This window comes from Phodopus roborovskii, unplaced genomic scaffold (assembly GCF_943737965.1).
Source record: "Phodopus roborovskii unplaced genomic scaffold, PHOROB, whole genome shotgun sequence".
NCBI classification, from domain to species: domain Eukaryota; kingdom Metazoa; phylum Chordata; class Mammalia; order Rodentia; family Cricetidae; genus Phodopus; species Phodopus roborovskii.
The window spans coordinates 18,397,303-18,413,238 of NW_026126480.1; the positions used below are offsets into that span (position 1 = coordinate 18,397,303).

General features: G+C 41.7%; 1 protein-coding gene across 2 annotated transcripts in view; it reads right to left on the reverse strand.

Annotated features, from left to right (window-relative positions):
* Positions 1-5,547, reverse strand: part of Ric3 (RIC3 acetylcholine receptor chaperone) — a 37,960-nt gene extending 32,413 nt beyond the window's left edge. Inside the window, exon 1 of one of the 2 annotated variants that reach the window (XM_051192597.1) lies at positions 5,366-5,547. In XM_051192597.1, coding sequence (XP_051048554.1) covers positions 5,366-5,489 — 124 coding nt within the window. In that variant the 5' untranslated portion in view covers positions 5,490-5,547. The remainder of the gene's footprint in view (positions 1-5,365) is intronic. The other variant, XM_051192598.1, reaches the window with a different exon arrangement.
* Between the last annotated feature and the right edge of the window lie 10,389 nt (positions 5,548-15,936).

Below are 15,936 nucleotides of genomic sequence, written 5' to 3' on the forward strand. Positions count from 1 at the left end.
CAATCCATGGCTCAACCCACTGGAAAGCCAGTTCCATTAGTCTTCTCATTTACACAATACAATAAATTCCTTCTTGTCAGACAACTCAGGCTACACCTTCTCTCACTTAAAAGCATGCTAACTGATGAACTCAAGGAGACTGTCTTAGTGATGGTCATGGTAGCACACCTGGATATGACAACAACCTTCTTCCTGAAGAACATTCTCCAAACCACTCCTATTCTAAACCTGCATGTTTTTCTTCTCTTATAACATACGATGACTAGTATAAAATCCAGACTCCTCAACTATAGCATAAAATTTTTTCCACAATTTTGTCTTGTCTGTCAACATCTTTGGTCTCAGATATCAAAACTCTTATGCCTTTTTCAAGACCCTATGTTTCTTCTACCTGAAATTCCCCTTCCACTGGATGGTTAATGACCTCAACCTGCAAGTCGTTCTTCAATGACAAAGTCTTCAGGGAGAGCACCAGGAGATGAGAAGATAAAGAAGATAAGAAAGCTGGGGCCAGGAGTATTGTATAAAATGGTGTCTTATACCAAGCAACCTTATTGAGAAGTACAGCACAATTCCAGCACTTGGAGGCAGCAGCAGCTAAATCTCTGTGAATTTGAGGTCAGCCTGGTCTACAAAGTGAGTTCCAGGACAGCTAGGGCTTTTACACAGAAAAACCCTGTCTTTAAAAACAAAAACAAAAACAAGCAAACAACAACAAAAAGAAGGATGGCATCTTATATACAGTTTTTCTCCTGGAGGGAAAATGGGACAATGTCAGAAAAAATAAATAAACAAACAATGGGACAAAGTCAAAGTCAGTGGGAATTTAATCTAGCAATATTGCAAAAGGAGAATATAGGATTATCTCAAGGGCCTTAGAACAGATAACCATAGCACCTTACTGGAGACAAGTTGGGTTCTCAGGATTCTAAACCACAGTTCCCCCAAGGCCCTACCCCACACTATTACTGGCTCTACCAAGCATATTACTGGTTTAGAGAAGGAGCTACAGTACTTCTCCATATATCAGGGCCACAGGGGAACCTCAGGTCAAGTCCTAGTCCTCAACAATTAAAAAAAAGAAAAAAGAAAAAAGCATACACCTACACTACACCACACACACACACACTTCATTTCAGCCAAAGTGTGCAAGGTTGGTTTAGTATCTAAAAACCAATTAATGTAACACAATCATCTTGACAGTAAAAAAGCATTTGGTAAAAACCCAGTATCCAACTCATGATCAAAAACACTTAAAAACTATAAACAGAAGGAAATTTCCTAAATCTGATCAAGGACAACTAAGTCACCCCTATCCACACTATATTTAATGATATAAGAAATTTCTTCTTGAGATCAGAAACAAGATAGAATATTGGCTTTTATCACTTCTATTCTACACAGCCTAGAGACTATAGCTAGTCTAGTTAAGCAAGAAAACAGAAGGGATGTAGATGAGAACAAAAAAGTAAAACTCTCTCATTTGAAAACATGATTATGTTCAAAAAGCTAATAAACAAGTTCATAAAGTGGCAAAATACAGGCTCAATACATTAGTTTAACAAGTAACAAACTCAAAATATTTATAATATAGCATCAAAAAATTTAATAAAATAAAGGTTAAATACTGAAAACTAAGTGTTCTTTCAAAGAAAAAGATCTAGACAGAAATTTTGTGTTCACACATTGAAAGCTTAGCATTAGTATGACAGCAATAGTCTCAAAACGGATTCAACACAGTCTATCAAAGTCCCAGCTACCCTTTGGCTCTTTGTTGTTTTCTTTCAGGAATCAATGAAATGGTGATGAAATTAACACTGAAATACTGGTCACAGGACCCAGAAAATCCTATACCATCTTGTAAAAGAAAAACTCAGGGGGCTGCAACTTCATAGTTTCAAAAGGGCAATGTATAGCCTATTGGGACAGAATGAACATGTAGGTATGAACTCGTGTTTATAGCTGAACGAGTTTTACAAGGGTGCCAAAAACAATTCAATGAGAAAGCAGTCTTTTCAATAAATGCTGCTGGAACAACTCTACACCCATATGGAGTTGGACTCTTGCCTCCTATCATATGCCAAACAATAACTTCAAGGCCCAAAGATGCAAATGCAGGAGCAAAATCAATAGAACTTGCAAACATAGGAATAAATTGTCAGATAAGACAATGATTTATTTGTCTTAGACATATCTAACACTAAAAGTAATAAAAGAAAACTGAAATTCACCAAAATTTAAAACTTTCCCTTTTTTTTTTTGAATAAAGTGAGCACAACACACTGAATAAGAGAAGATAATGGACTAATAAATGAAATACATAGTAGCACATACAACTCAACAACAAAATGACCAGCTCCCCAATTCTTAAAAGATAAACCACTTGAATAGATATTTTTCTACAGAAGATATGCAAAACACACACACACACACACACACACACACACACACACACAATCCCTCAATACCATCAATCCCCAGAGAGGTACAAATACTAGAGATGCCACTTCCGATTTATTAGGACAATTGTAAGCAGAAGGGCACGATCACTGCTACACCAGCTGCAAGGTGCGAGACCAAAAAAGGTAGACAGATCTAGGACTACAGTGTCATATATTTTGGGACTTTCTGACAGAAGTATGGTGATCAATACAGCAAAAAGACTGGTGACTTTCCATTACCTGGGACAGAAGGACAACCTAAGAACACACCATATTCATCTCAAGCTAATGCCACAGGCAGCAGACATATGCTCACCACTAGCCTCTGCTCATACAGTCCCACACACCACTCTAAAGGTTTTGTCTAAAAACTATGCCAGGAAGTTCACTAGGATTACTCCAGGGCAATCATGGTGGTTATGATCTAAGATGGCTGTGGTCATTTCAACTTTGACCCTAAAGTTTTCAAGATGCAGGGAAATCAGAACTGCCATATACTGTAAAGTGGTAAAGTTGTTTTGTTAACTGTCTGGCAGTATCTCACAAAGTAAAATATAATTATAAGACTAGGAAATCACTCACATTCTTAGTTCTAATCACAAATATAAGTCCACACAGAAATCTTTAAACAAGTGATGGCATTTTCCCAAAGAGCTGAAAGGAAAAAAATAAAAAAAAAAAAAAAAAAAAAAAAAAAAAAAAAATAACTAAAAAAAAAAAAAAAAAAAAAAAAAAAAAAGCCCACACACAAAAAAATGTCCTCAATAAAATGTGACCTATTCGACCTATCAACACAATGGATTAGCATTCAGCCATTAAAAGGAATGAAGTATATACTAGAAGATAAATGAACCTTGAGACATTGTGCTATTTTTAAAAGTCCAGTCAGGCCAAGCAGTCGTGGTGCACACTTTTAATCCCAGCACTCAGAGGCAGAGGCAGGCAGATCTCTGTGAGTTTGAGGCCAGCCTGGTCTGTCTATAGAGCAAGTCCCAGGACATCCAAGGCTAACAGAAAAATCCTGTCTCAAAAAACCAAACCAAACCAAAAAATCAGTTAGGAAGAGCATAGATAACTCTACAGAGGCATTAAAAGATGATTGGTTGCCCTTGACTACAGACAGGGAAATGAGGGCGGTGACAGATAAAACGAATAGAGACTACCTTGGGTGCGGTGAAATGTTTTAAAACTTATTGGGGGGATGGCTACACAACTGTGAATATGCCCCCCCAAAAAAATTGACTCATGTGCTTAAATAGACAAATTGCATGGTACGTGTATTAGATCTTGGGTGGGAAAGAAAGAAAAAACTCTATAAAACCTTTGTTAAGTTCTAATAACAAGCTGTTGCAGATGCAGATCTCCACTGTTCCCAGTGTAGACCAGATGAATACCAGTAACTGATACTTTGGTGCTCATCTGTTTTCCTCTACTAAACCAGGAGTTCCCTGAGGCAGGGATTTAACTCCTGTTCCTTGGAATTCAGTGAGTATATGCATACTGTGTATATGACATATGTTAGGATGTTCCATAACTATTAGTCAAGACTACCTTTAAAGTGGTCCTGAGGGAAGTTTTACTTTAACTGGGTTCATCAGCAAAGTCTAAATGGGTACATCTGAGTAGAAACTTAAATGATGAGAAAGAAGCAAGAGATGAGCATACCAGGAATAAAGAAAACAGGAATGACAAAAACCTCAAGATGGGAACACTGACCATCAATACCTGAGTTCTCAAGGGAAGGAAGTCACATCTACAATGAACTCTATACCCTCTACAAGACTGAATACAGAAGTGTCTTCCATTCACATTAAATAGTACTTCTTTAAGCTATTTCAACCAGGGCAACGAGGGTTTTACAATTCTTCACTATTCAGGATCATCACAGATTTTGAAGATGACCTTGATGATCATCACTTTTCAAGACAAAAAAAAAAAAGGATAGAAAAAAATGAGAAAACTTTTTGTAATGACGGAGGAGGGAGTGGCAGATTTACAAGCACAGCTCACCAAACACATTTTACAGGCAGAATACTGTGCTCAACCTGCCTTCAGCCCCTAGAGCATGGAGCTTTGCATTTATAGTATTTTTAATCTCTAATGTTCGGAAGGATGGAAGGACAGCCAATATGCACAATTTCAAAGAGGATTACAGTTCAAAGGGAGCTGTCCAGCAACCAACAGGCTGAAATCAGAGGAAATGTTCACAGACTGTTAACATGGCTCAAGGATGTTTCAGGGATTATTCACAAAACGTTACCAGCAGAACTTCGAGAACAAAAGCAAATTGTTCCAGTCCCTTCTCCCAGCATTCAGGACCATGCATTTATAGATTCTGTAAAACTGCCAAAATGTCAAGAGGGATGACTTTGAAACATTACATTCATGTCAAAAAAGAAAAAAAGAAAAGAAAGAAAGAAAGAAGGAAAGGAAGGAAGGAAGGAAGGAAGGAAGGAAGGAAGGAAGAAAGGAAGGAAGAAAGAAAGAAAGAATTGGCGGGTATGAAGAGTACAGTAAACTTGCTCATCTCTACCTCAGGAACCAAAAAAAAAAAAAAAAAAAAAAAGGTTTAAATTACTGAGCAAAAATTTGATGTTTTTATTGTTTTGCGCCCTGGCTGGACTGGAATTCATTAAGCAGGCCAGGCTAGCCTTTAACTTAAAGTGATCCTACTTAACCGTGGAATAGTAGCATTCATTACAGGTGTGCCAAATCAAGGCAACAAAAGGCTGAACCAGTGACCACCCAAAACCAATCTGAAACGCCACTACCAACTAAGGTTCCCACACACTCATGGTAGAAAAGGCAAACCCAACCTACTGACTCTAAGTTCAGACACAGGTGACAAGATGACAAGCAAGCCATTAGGGGAATGGTGTGGGCCTGGGAGGTCAAGTCCGTCCTCTAGCATCCCAGGCGCTCACCTTCGGGGTCCGGAGGCGGCTCCGGCCGCTTCCCGCGGGACAAGAAGGCCTTGGGCAGCAGCAGCGATACGGCTAGGACGAGCCCCGAGGCTAGTGCCACTCTCTGTACCGTGGAGTACGCCATGGTTGCGTACTGCGGGGCCCTGGAGTTGGAACCGGAACCGGAATCGCAGCGCGCAAGCCGGCTCACGACCGACCCGCGGGCTGCGCAGACGGCGGCGCGTGAGGGACAAGACGCTTGTGCCTCCGCTACGCCGAGTGCCCTAGGGTGGTGCAGTGTGTGTCAACCTCAAGCTTCTGCCTTTCATCCCACCCCGCTTCCAGCTGTCATCCAGGCACGAGCATCCCAGTGCCTAAACCTGGTGGTTTTGCGTTACTCTCTATTCCTGTTCATCACTCAACTGTACATTCTTGCCTCATTTGCCAGAGTAATTCATTTTCCCAATCTGCATTCATGCACATCCCTTCCACAACTCCATCTGTAACCAAAGGCGATAAAACCAAAACACAAGACTATTGAGCTCAAGCCATACCTCAAAGCCTTCCAGAACCTACCACCTTCAGAATGACATCAAACTTCTCTATCTGACCTTAAGGGCCTTACCAGTGTTCTTTGGTAACTGGATGACTCATTTGCTACCAAATTTCTTGTTTCGAGGGGACTTTTGTTCATTCTGCTTCCTATACCTGGAAAATTCCGGATATCATCTTCCCCTGTCAAAAACTCATCAGAAGAAGCAGCATCCTAATGAAACTTTTCAGCCAGCCTCTTTGTGTTACAAAACCCTGGCTCTATGTCATCTGCCCCTACTCTTTTAACAAATGTTCTTTTAGTTTTAAAGTACACATAAAACTCTGAAGTTAGCATCACAGGGTGTGATGAATCAAATAGGTTCCACTGGGAAACAGGTAGGTATCTAAACAATATCCAGACTCCATAGTCAGCCCAGCTGCAAAGAGGAGTCAGGAAAGGCTCTGCTGGGGTGAAATTTGAGCTCTTTATTTAATGGGCAGACAGGTGGGAGGGGTTAGGGTGCATTCCAGGAAAAGCAAGCAAAAAAAAGCTAAGGTGGGGAAGCCCCAAGCTTCCTGCCATGCTCAGAGAACTACCAGTAATTTATTTTAGCTGGACATGCAGTTGGTGGCCAGTTATAACTCTATAGAGTGGTGAGGTGGTGAGATTGTCAATCTCAGAACTAGGTCCTGAAAAGGTATAGAGAGAAGTTCCAGTTAAACATGAAGGGCATAACAAATTAATCTATCTTTGCTTTCCCCCTAGACACCTCCCAAAATGAATAAAAGGGTATAAACCTACAAGACTAAAGAGAATGCTAGGAAAAAAGGATAGCAGATGAGAAGGGTCAAAACTGTAAGGTGCACAGCAACACCATCCAGTAGAAACCCAAGTCATAATTTCTAATATCCATATTAAATGGTTAAAATAAATATGTGAAATTAATTTAAGTAAGTTTTATTCAAATGGAGATAACCAAAATATTATGTCAGATTGTGTAGCACTAGTCAGTCACATTTTAGTGACCCACTAACCACCTACCAATTGGATAGTGAAGGTGTACAACACAAAAAGTTAATTAGCTACAAAAGGAAATTAATTTGCTCCCAAGAACCTATAAATTCTAGTAAGTAGAAGCACTGGTTATCTTTGAAGGTCAGGGTGTGGCATGCAGCTGAATAAAGAAAGACTGGTTGAGGGTCTAGTTAAGATAACCAAGCAAGGCATGGTGATGCACACCTTTAATCCCATCACTTGGGAGGCACAGCCAGGTGGATCTCTATGAGTCATGGCCAGCCCAGTCTATATAGTGAGTGCTAGGATAGCCAAAGCTTTATAATAGAGACACTGTCTTAAAACCAAAACAAAGAATTAAATATCCTTCAACTTTCTTTCCTAAAAATGTTTGTCCCTGCTGGCGCCCTTATTTATGTCATCCATACTACTAAAAGCTGTGAAGTATTTACAGATATTCACACATATTGCCCTAGTTAATTTCTGTTGCTGTGATTAATCCATGACTAAAACAAACATAGACTAGGAAACGGTTTCTTTCACTTAAAAAAAGTTTCTAGTCCATCATCAATGGAAGCAGAGACAGGATCTGAAGCAAAATGCTGGCTTGTTCCTCCGGCTTGCTCAGCTACTGCTTTGATATAACTGCCCATGGATGGCACCACCCACAGTCGGCTGGGCCCTTACATCAACCAGCAATCAAGAAAATGCTTCCACAAACACACCCAATCTGATAGAGGTAATTTCTTAATTGAGGTTCCTTCCTCCCAGGTGACTCTACTTGGTGTCAAATTGGCAAAAACTAACCAGCAAATATAACTCAATTGTCCTAGTAACTATATGAAGTAAGCAATATTATACCACCATTTGAGAAATGAGAAAAACAAGGCACAAAAAACTTAAGATACTTGCCCACAACCTGATATAAATTGGAACCTGTGATCTAAACCCAGAGATAATTTCCCTAGTACTACTTATTGGTTTTACTATCTGCAGAGGCTGGGCCAAAGAAGCTCTGAGCTCATGCACAACAGATGTAGGTTAGGAAGTTATTACTGATGGAATGTGACCACCAAGAGATACAGGGGAATCTGGAATCAAGAATCTCCCAAATTCTTGCTTTTATGACTGGATCAGCATTGATTCTATATAACAAAAAGTTTTATAACAGGGATATAATAAAGTTGTTAACAAGATCATGATGTTGATGTTCCATGAAATACCTGAGGGGCCCAGACCCTCACCCAGCCCCCTGCTTTGGCAGCCATGACAGGCTGGAGGAAAGACCCAGAAAGACATAGGTCTCTGACTCAGCAACATGTGCTGAGCCCCCCCCCCCTTGCCCAACCTTGCCCAACCTTGCCTTAATCACTAGGAAGCCAGATACCCTCCACGTGGCAAGGGACCAATCAGAAGTTAGCTGGCAGGCTCTGAATGTGATTTACTGATAATACTGGAATGCAGAGTTCAGCAACTGCCCTGGGAAAGCCTCTAGGAATAGCAACCTTTCTGCTATCAACCCATGACAGGTTGCCCAAGCTTGGAGGTATACTAATCCTGAGACTGTTGCTATGCAACTAGCAGACTCCCAGACACTCCCCTTGCTCTACCCCAATATATGTCCTGCCCTACTGCTGATCAGGGTCCCGCCTGCTCTGCCCACTGTGTCGGATGGACATAGGTTCCAAGCTAACTACAGTTACTTCATCAATTATAAAGACTCTGTTTTTGCATCGGATCTGGTCTCTTAGTGGTTTGGGGGAGTTCGGTGTCTGGGCACAACATACCCACATAGAAATATTTAGAACATATGCTCAGAAGGGAAGTGATGTGTAGGTTGAAGTCAGTTGGTAATATAGTCAGTAGTAAGTGAAGTCTGGGAGAAGATGACGTTAGCAAGAGTGTTCTATGGAAACTAAAAGGGTAACAATGGAAATTTAGTTAACAGCAAAGTTCCCATGTGTGGACAGAAATTGGCAGATGAAGATAATGACCCAGATGTTAAAATCTTGAGTGAGAGTTAGAAGATTGGAAGGTAAAATGTATAGAGATATAACAAACAATTATGATAAACAAAGAACTTGGTGATAAGTTCTCTTAAGGAGGTGTGGGAGGAGTGTGTGTGTGTGTGTGTGTGTGCGCGCGCGCGCACCCGCGCACGTGTGCAAACACACACATGCATACGTATGTATAATAAAATGCATGTGGACTTCAAGAAGATAACCTCAGGGCACTTCAAGTGTCACAGAAACACCATCCACTTTATATTTTGAAGCAGTGTCTCTCACTGGCCTTGGAGGTCACCAAGTGAATTAGCCTAGGTAGGCTAGTTGGCCAGCAAGCCCTAGGGATGCACCTATTTCCATCTACCAGCACTGGGCTGAAAATGTGCCACTATACTTGTTTGTTTTAACAGGTCCTGGAAATTGAATCTAGTATTTCACACTTGTAAGACAAAGCCTTTTGCTGTCTTAGTTGTCTTCTCAGCCACTGGACCTGTATTTTTGTTATTGTTAGTGGTAGTGGCAATGGTTTGCTTGTTTTTTTTGTTTGTTTGTTTATAAAGAAGCATCTATTTGAAAGCATCAAGGAGGGTTGAGTTGTATACCTATTATATTCCTAGGCTTTGAGCCATGGGAAAAAAATAGATCTTGTTCAGGAAAGAAGTGCAAAGGAAACAGCCCAGAGGAAATAACCAAGTGTCCGTTAGAATAAGGAAAGTTAAGAGAAGTACAGAGAGAAGGAGAGGAGGCCCCAGGTGGGGGTATGGGATTTTGGCACACTGTGTGAAAATGTATTGATGTGATTGGTGTAGTGAAAAGCTGAACAGCCAATAGCTATGTATGAGGTATAAGCAGGAATTCAGGTCAGAGAGAGAACTCTGGAAAGAAGAAGGTGGAGTTGACAATCAGATTCAGAGGAAACAGTGTGAGCAGGACAGAGAGATTGGGTACTTGACAGAATGTAGATTAAAATAAGTGGGTTAATTTACATAATTGCTAGTTAGAAATAAACCTAAGATATAGGCCAAGCTTTCATAAGTCTCCATGTCATTATTTGGGAGCTGGCGGCACAGAGAAAGATTCATGCCAGGGGAGGGTAAGAAATGAAATACATCATAGTAGTATGTGGGTGGAGGACCATGTGGAGACAAAATGGACTGGTGGCTTAAATTTCACCAGTAGCCACAGAGAATAGACAGAGATCATGATCACATTAGACCAGGGAGTCACCTAGTAAAAAGTGAAAACACCAAGTTAAAAGTCCTAACTGGGTCCACATTCGCTATTGCAGGCAGATGAAGTGTGGTCCTGGAAGTGGCAAGGGTCTGCTTAGGGGACATCTTGGATCCAGATGTACATTATAATTAAAATCCTCTAGAAAAATGCAGGTCTTATCTCAAAGCAAGAGCTTAGGTTTTGAAATATAGTGTTGGAGAACGAGGATTGCCAGTCTGATGGGTATAATCCAAATACTAAATAAATGACAGGGAGGTAGAGCTGGTGAGTCCAGCCCATTCTTGTATGATTTGCATGGAGAGAAGTGAATAGAGTACAGTGGTGATTTGGGGTGACTGAAGGTTGAGGAAGGCCTGTATTCATTCTTTGTTTTTCAAAGACAGGGTCTTATATAGCCCAGGGTAGCCTAGAACTTGCCATGTAGCTGAGGCTGTCCTTGAACTTCCAGTCCTCTTGTTTCCACCTAAGTGGTAGATGTGCCACCAAATCTGGTTAGGGCTTTTCTTTTTTAAGGGAAGAAACCAACAGCAGGAAATGTCAGGAAAAAAAGATGGTGGAAAATCTAGCAGCAAGAGGGGCTAATATTAGAGCAAAGGCCAGGGCTAAATCAGACATGAGGGTCCCACACCAAGGACTTAGCAGTGGAGTCAGTGTAGGCAGGAATGAGTTCAGGCACACATTAAAGGAATGGTGTAGTGACAATAGATCAAGGGAGTGTGTTTCCCAATGATGCAATTCTCCTGGCAAAAGGATATATTCAGCCATTAACTGAGGAAACGGTCCTAGAAAGGATTTTGGGCGTAGGAAATCATTCCAGTGTGACAAAAGGTTCATAAAGATAACCAGGGACCACAGACAACGATGGATTGCTTGTAATCTCCCTGGAAACAAATAGTATCTTCCTACCTGTAAATTCTAGACTGGCTTTGGCATCCCAGCAGCATCCCGTAAGACTTGCAGCCTCCAAGATACCCATTCTAGAAGAGCAAAGGTGGGCAGGAGAGAGGAGGGGAAACCAAGAGACCCTCACTTATTAGACCAAAGGGACAACTGAAGTTCTCAGTGAGGGATGGGCATTTCCCGTTGGTGGCCCTGTTCATGAGGTTCTCAAAAAGGGGTGACTCTGGTTATTAGCAGCTGAGCTAGGTCTATGAAATCAATCCTGAAGTTAAAACATCTTTAACATAAAGCTACTTCCCGAGTTTTTACAGGAAGAAGGGCGGTGGGAAATATAATTCCAGAGTATTTACTCATAAGTAACTGTCAAGTGATTGGATTAAAGTGACGGCTGTTTCTTTGTTTCCTAAACGTGAGGCCTGCCAGGAAGGCAGGTGCACACGGGACTGAAGAGAGATGGACAAGGACGAAGACCTCTCCCGGGAAGTCTGGAGGAGGAGGGATTTCAACTGAGATGTGAAAATGAGATATGAAAGAAACCCGCAAGAAGAAAACCAGGGAAAAGCAGAGAAAGAAGAAAACAGATATCCTTAAACAGGCTTCCTGTCCACAGGTTCCAGTCCCATCTACCTCACACCCGGGTCCATCGAGGGCTTCCTGATCCTGACCGGCAGAGTAGAGGCCACACAAGTCTGGGGTCAGTCAGCAGAGTTTCCCAGGAGACCAGTTCTGTAGTGGAACACTCGGAACCCATCCACACTCTAGGGAACCAGTGGGTTTCTCATCTGTGTCACAGAAACCGGGTTTCTCTCCCACTAAGCTCGAGGGAACCTGCGCATGTGTAACAGAAAGAGCAGGTGTAGCTGATGCTGAAAGGCAGGCCTGGAGGAAGAAAGTTGGAATGAGAAAACTTTGGGGAGAAAGCCGCTAGAACACCCAGATTCCTTCCCCAACAGGTCAGGGTAGGCAGAAGTCAGAAATATAAAGACAGACACTTTTAGGTGGCCAGTGGACAAGGGGCCAATGACCTCTCTACTTCCAAAGAGAAGTCATAGCCAGATACCTTCTTTCTGCCCTGAATAAGGAGAAATAGTCTTTGGTGCCAATTAATTAAGCAAACTAATAGAAATTCCCCGCTTAAGTCACACTTTGCATATCCATAATCTCCGAACTACATTTTCTGTATACTTTACCCCTGGGTAAAAATGGGTGAGCATTTAAATGCTTCCTCACATAATCTCGCTAAAGCACACTCTTGCCTATAAATATTCATGCCACTGCCAAAACATTTGCAAGCCTTCCCCAATGGTGAAATGTGTAGAATGTACTTTGTCTTCTGGGTATAAATATTACCCAATACATTTTGGTTAATATGAATACACTAATTATTCCCGTAACCCTTTTTAAAAGGGTCATCTTCCTGATGTGAATTTTTAAAAAATGTAATTACAGTAATTGGATACTTAATCTAATTAAAATTTGCTTTATCTTTAATGGAAATTTTTCTAAAGAGGCATAACGACAACTGGCTTTTTGATAATGACTGTTTTCTTTCTGTGAGGGGATCAAGTTGCTGAAAGCTGGAGAAGTAGGCAAGTTCGTGTCTGCTGGAGCCCTGACTGCTGGGCAGAGCAAAGCCAGCCCTTCTCATAACTCAGTACGGAAGGGGTGGCTGTGGCTTTAGGTACATAAAAGCATAAAAGCGTTAGGAAAAGGAATAGGGAGAGACTGGTTTTTCTATTCCAACAGATGAGCTACCCTCCTTCCTAAAAACCAGCAGCCCTCTCCTCTGGACCTGTGATTGGTCCACGGTAGTCATATGACTTTAGCCCTCTCCTTGCAAGTAGCTCGCTCTCTGCACTCCTGGATGTTCTGGGGCAGGAGGTGGAGAACAGCGCCATGCTGTTTTGGGAACTACAGTATTGGAAGGAGTTGTAGTCATAGTAGGTGGTGTCTATTCTTGAAGTCAGGATATTCTTGGGTTTTTCAACATAAGGCCATTCTCTGGCCTGGGAAGCAAGGTAGGCCATCACTCTTAGGCCAGCTCTCAATGAAGAGAGCAAGGAGAAAAAGCCTGAAGACAGTTCCATATTCTTTCTGAGGCATCCTGGTAAGACTGAGATCTAGCTGCTCTTGCTGTAGCCACCTTCCTGACATCTATCCGCAACCACCTAGGCTCATTTTCCTACTCCCTCATTACCTGTTTTGAGATTGCCCTCCAAATAAAGCAGTTCACTTGAATTCTTGACTCGTGGTGGTAGGGGGGAAGCTTGTGGAACCCACAGAGAGAATGAGCTTTCCAAACAACTTTTCCTTTTTGTCCACTAGGTGGTGTACTCTTGCCTGAAGGAGGGAGCGCGAAGGGCAGTTTGCACAGTACAAAGCTGGCCAGGGAGCCTGAGCAGCCAAGCACTGAACTCCACCTAGACTGCCTATCCTGTTTCCCTAGGCTGCCCCATCCCTCCTCATTAAGTCAACACATTCCTCCCATTTGGGGGTCATTATTAAACTTGTTTCAGTTTCTTCTTCATCTCTACCAACTCAAAGTTTTGTGCAAAGAATAAGTGAGTTTTCACACAGAGCAATTTGAATAGAGCCTGCCTCCATTAAATGCCACTGGTACTCTTATATAGAACAACATCTTTACTTAATGTCAGACTTGTTTCCAGAAGGGTCTGTGGATCGAGGACCTACATAAAGCCCTGGAAAAGAACCATCAATAGTCAGCTTAATTTTACCTCTTCATCTTTTTTCATAGCATGAGTTGATATCTGGCTACCCTCCCAGTTAGAGATATTTATAAAAATAACTGTAGGTATACCATCTTCTTGTTGCTAACAATTGGCAATCAAATACCATTCTAGTTTACTTATGGGGTGTTAATGCAATTAAATCAGAAGGATCTGAGAGACAAACCACCCAGTCAAGTTCAATTCCTGGAAGATTCTGCCTGGCTCCAGGGTCTTACTGGGGATGGACTCTTAGGTTCCTTTGTATTCACCCCATTAATAAACATTTTAAATTCTATTTTGTTTCTTTCTTTTCCACTTCTTTTGTTTTTCATTTTTCTTTTCTTTCCTTTTTTTTGTTTGTTTGTGGTTTTTTGATTTTTTGTTTTGTTTTGTTTTGTTTTAAACAGGGTCTTACTATGTAGCTCTGGCTGTTCTGGAACTTGCTCTGTAGACAACGCTGCCTCAAACTCATAGAGATCTGCCTGCCTCTGCCTTCCAAGTGCTAGGATTAAAGGTATACACCACTGTGCCTGTCTTTAAATTATTCTTTATACCTGAATTTATATCTTTATGCCTGATATAAAGACAAACACATTAATATTTTATGTAGCAGCAAATCTCTGATCTAAAAATTATTTTCAAAATAAACAAACGCATAGTACTTTGAGACACCCTGCCTGGTTGAATGCATAGCCGATGCTTGGCAACAGCTTCTACTCCAGAGAGTCCAGTGTGCAGTGAAGTAATATTCCTGCCAGTTAATGTTTTCCACAACCCACTATGGATGTGTGTGTGTGTGTGTGTGTGTGTGTGTGTGTGTGTACCCACTATAGGAGTGGGGGGGGGTTACACATCTGTGTTGTATAATGTTTGTGTCTATGCACATAAATGTGTGTGTGGAGGCCAGGGGTCTGACAGCCTCTTCCTATATCACTCTACCTCGATTTTCAAAGCAGGATCCTTCTCTGTATTCTCACTGATTTGGTTTAGATTGGCTGGACAGCAAGCCTCAAGAAGCCTCCTGTCTTCACCTTCCCAGCACTTAGATTAAAGGCACAAAGGATTTTGGGGGGTCAAACACAGGTCCTCATGCTTACACAGCAATGCACTTTACTAGTTGAGCCATTTCCCCAGCCCCATAGTTTTTAATGGTGTCAAGCATTAGAGGAGTTCAAAGTTGGCATTTTTAGAAAAACTTCCAGTAGAGGCTTCTGCATTCTCAGACTGCAGGAGGCTTTCCTAGGCAGTGGGGAAGCACTCCCAAGAATTTTCTGGTTCTGTACATACAAGGTATAGCCTCATCCTAAGTGGAATTGGAGTAGAAGTTGAGACAATGAAGACAGAAGAGCTCTTCCAAATAAATGAGTGTTTTCCTTCAGCACAAGACTCATCTATGATGGCTCAAAGACAAGAATCTCAGTTTGGGGAGTGTCAAGGAGAGGACAGCTTTGAAGACATATTATTGGTGGGGGGCTGAGAGATAGTTGGACTGGGCAGGTAAGAGCTCCTGTGCAAGATTTCCTGGGGACTCGGTTTCAGGAAGCTGACATCATGTTTGCTTACTGCATGTTTTCCCGGAGCCTATAGAAAAGCCTGTCATAGTGGCAATGGTCCTAGGACTAAGGGAGAGTTTTTTTTCCCTAACTCCTGTCCCTGTATTGGAAGGTATGATGGGTAATCATTGCCAACTCAACTGGATTTAGACTCACATGTGAAACATACCTCTGATCTTAATATACGTGAGGGTATTTCCAAAGAGGTTTAGCTGAGAAGGGAAAAGACACCCAGAATGTGGGTGGCACCATTCCATGGACTGGGGTCCTGGACTGAATAAAAAGGAGAAGGTAAGCTGAGCACCAGCATATATGTCTTCTGCTTCCTGACTGTGGAAGCGATGTGACCAGCCACCTCATGTTCCTGCCACCATGCCTCCCATACCATGACAGACTGTATCTCTTTTTAAACCATAACTTAAAATAAACTTTTTTTTTTAAGTTGCTTTTCAGGTATTTTGTCACAACAACCACACAGAAGGCAACAGCAGTAACAATGGCATTGAATGAGTGGCTTATCCTAATCTTGACTGCCAAAGTGACCAAAAATTGCAAGTGAAGGACTGAGCTATAAGTGCAAGCAGAGGAGCAGTGTCCGTCCAGGTCAACGATGCCCTTGAGA